The 2,939-nt window shown below is 37.4% G+C and overlaps 1 protein-coding gene across 1 annotated transcript in view; it reads right to left on the minus strand.

The window, feature by feature from the left end:
• Positions 1–1,213: 1,213 nt before the first annotated feature.
• Positions 1,214–2,939, minus strand: part of IPO7 (importin 7) — a 64,930-nt gene continuing 63,204 nt past the window's right edge. Inside the window, exon 25 of the mRNA XM_023189823.2 lies at positions 1,214–2,341. Coding sequence (XP_023045591.1) covers positions 2,244–2,341 — 98 coding nt within the window. The 3' untranslated portion in view covers positions 1,214–2,243. The remainder of the gene's footprint in view (positions 2,342–2,939) is intronic.

Below are 2,939 nucleotides of genomic sequence, written 5' to 3' on the forward strand. Positions count from 1 at the left end.
TCTCGGCCTCCCAAAGTGCTGGGATTACAGGCTTGAGCCACCGCACCCAGCCTTAAATAGCTTAATAAGGCCCAATTTCAAGTTGAAGTCTGTAAATGGAGATTAGTTTGGATTATATGACACAGGAGACAATAAAACATGTTCTCAAATACACTTTCTGGAAACAAAACCTCAGCAAATGAGAATTTTCATACTGTGCATGGGAATAACTAAAACCTTTATTAGATATGATTTTCCATTAACAATAATGTGAAAATTAGAATTATGAATTCAAAAAGCAGTGAAGTCTGAAAATTTAAAAAGTAGACTAGGTATTAGGGGATTAAAGGTAAAGGAAGACGAGAATGTTTCTTTAATACTATTCATTATTTCCCCTCTGTACACAATGTTGCATATATACAACTACTTCATTTTTATTGACTTTATATAATAGTGAAATCCCTTTAAGCAACCTAGGGTATACAGTTGGTGTCCAACTTTCAGGGGGCGGCAGGGGGGGAGTAGAAACACACTTGATTAACAGTTTTCACCCACACATTTTAGACATTTTTTTTCTTTTTTTGCCAAGATTTTAGTAGTAAATTCATAAATATAGGAAATACTTTCACTCCTTCAGTGTTAAAATAGAAAACCAAACAGTGCCAACAGTAGTGGCTTAATTATTGGTATACAAGAAAAACACAACACCAATGGGTTTTCTTAATTATGCATTTTAAATATCAATATGTGCATTTGTTTTTACAGTTATAAATTTTTTTATCATCTGTTTTAGACAACAGCTTGTAATAGTTTTGAATCCATTAAGATGTTGCTTTCAATTTGAAATATTCTGTGTATACATGTATATAAAAAATAACCCAATGTATGACTCATCTGACAGATATTTAAGATCAATAACGGCTTATTTTTCAACATGCAGTTAGGAAGAGAGGGAAGCAAGCCAACCTCTCTACACTATCTTTTTGCTGGCTTGTTTTTGCAGTGGTATCAATAGTGGTTTTTGGAGGGAACCATGTGCCTTCAGCCTATCTAGTCAAGATCAGATACCACAATCAACAAGAGGGGTAGAAGAGGGGAAGGGGGAGTGGGTTAAGTGTTAAATATCAATTTTTTCAAGTATGCATTTTGTACTCTTTCTAGGCACAGGATTAAAAACAGGCCAATGAGGAAAAATTTGTTATAATTAGCAAAAAACTGCAATCAAATCAAGACATAATAGCCGAATTAAGTTATTTTAATAGATTGCATATATAGATGTTTAGCCATACTCTTAGATCAACTCTTTAAGAGAAGAACTTTATATCCAATTTACATGCTCTAGATACCACCTTTCTTATTGTTTACAGTAAGGTCTGGTATTCAAATACCCACTTGTACACTGACAGCTTTAAGAAAAACAGGACACAGAGGGAGTTGTCATTTTTAGCAGCAATGAAATACCATTAACCCTTTTTACATACCGAATTCAAGTCACTATCAGAGGTGAGTGCACCACAAAGTCACCAGGTACAAAATTGCTAGTTCATTTTTAAATTAATAACTTGAAATTACCCCTACCCCCCACCCCATTACATCTTTTTATAAACAGCAAACATTTTGCTATTTTATACATAGGCTAGCAGGCTTGTTTCAATATGAAAGTGCTAATTCATTTACAGATTTTTATAATCAGTTATGTAGTGCTACAATAAATGTCCAATAATCTACATAGGAACAATGATGAATGAAAATGATGAAGACTGAATAAGGCTATCAGATGACCTTATCTTATTTACATATAAAGAATAGATACCCAATGGTGAGGAAGAGACAGAAATTGGACAAATACTCATAGGTGTAAAAATTACATCTACCTTTGAGTTTTATACTGTAAATGAGACATTTTAAATAGTCCTGTAGCCCATGCCTATTTTTTCCTCAGAAAAAGAAAAGCTGCCTTCATGACATCCCCTCTTGTTTCAGATTTCCACAGTGTCACTTTGAAGCTTCAGAGTCAGGATCTTACTTTCTTCAAAAAATACACCCCCTAAGGTACCTCCCATCCCCCCCACCCCCAAAATCCTGCTGATTTCTTTTCCAGTGCCAGGTTGCATGATCAGGTCCCATCTCCTGGGGTTGTTGTTTCTTTTGTCCATCTATTGATCATTAGTTTAGAATAGATAACATGAACCAGTTCTGGAACCACTACTAGGAGGAACACAAGCTCTTCACTACAATCACACAGCAGGAAAGAAAGAGATAACTCAATTCATCCCTGGTGCTGGGCCTCCAAAATTGAAAGAACTTGGCACAACTGGAGCACTGAATTTGTATCCTCCATGCTTCTCAATCATTTTGGATTCTAGAAAACAAAATTTTAATAGGGCATTCAATCATCTACTAACTTGGGGAGAAACTGACAAAACATTAAACAAGCCAGTAGCTTAACCATCATAAGTGGCCAGGAAGTTCCAAAGTTCATGTTTTCTCCAATATATAGGGGCAAGAGAGCATGCATTACGTAGAGAATAAAATCTCTTTTATTGTATGCCGTAGACTTCTTAGCCAATTTTCATTTCCCATTGTTAAGAAAAAAATTTTTCGGCCGGGCGCGGTGGCTCAAGCCTGTAATCCCAGCACTTTGGGAGGCTGAGACGGGCGGATCATGAGGTCAGGAGATCGAGACCATCCTGGCTAACACGGTGAAACCCCGTCTCTACTAAAAAATATAAAAAATTAGCCGGGCGAGGTGGCCGGCGCCTGTGGTCCCAGCTACTCGGGAGGCTGAGGCAGGAGAATGGCGTGAACCCAGGAGGCAGAGCTTGCAGTGAGCTGAGATCCAGCCACTGCACTCCAGCCTGGGCGACAGAGCAAGACTCCGTCTCAAAAAAAAGAAAAAAATTTTTCTTTCTTTCTTTTTTTCTTTTTTGAGGCAAAGTCTGGCTCTGTCGCCCAGGCTG

The sequence above is a fragment of the Piliocolobus tephrosceles genome, chromosome 13 (assembly GCF_002776525.5).
Source record: "Piliocolobus tephrosceles isolate RC106 chromosome 13, ASM277652v3, whole genome shotgun sequence".
Lineage (NCBI taxonomy): Eukaryota > Metazoa > Chordata > Mammalia > Primates > Cercopithecidae > Piliocolobus > Piliocolobus tephrosceles.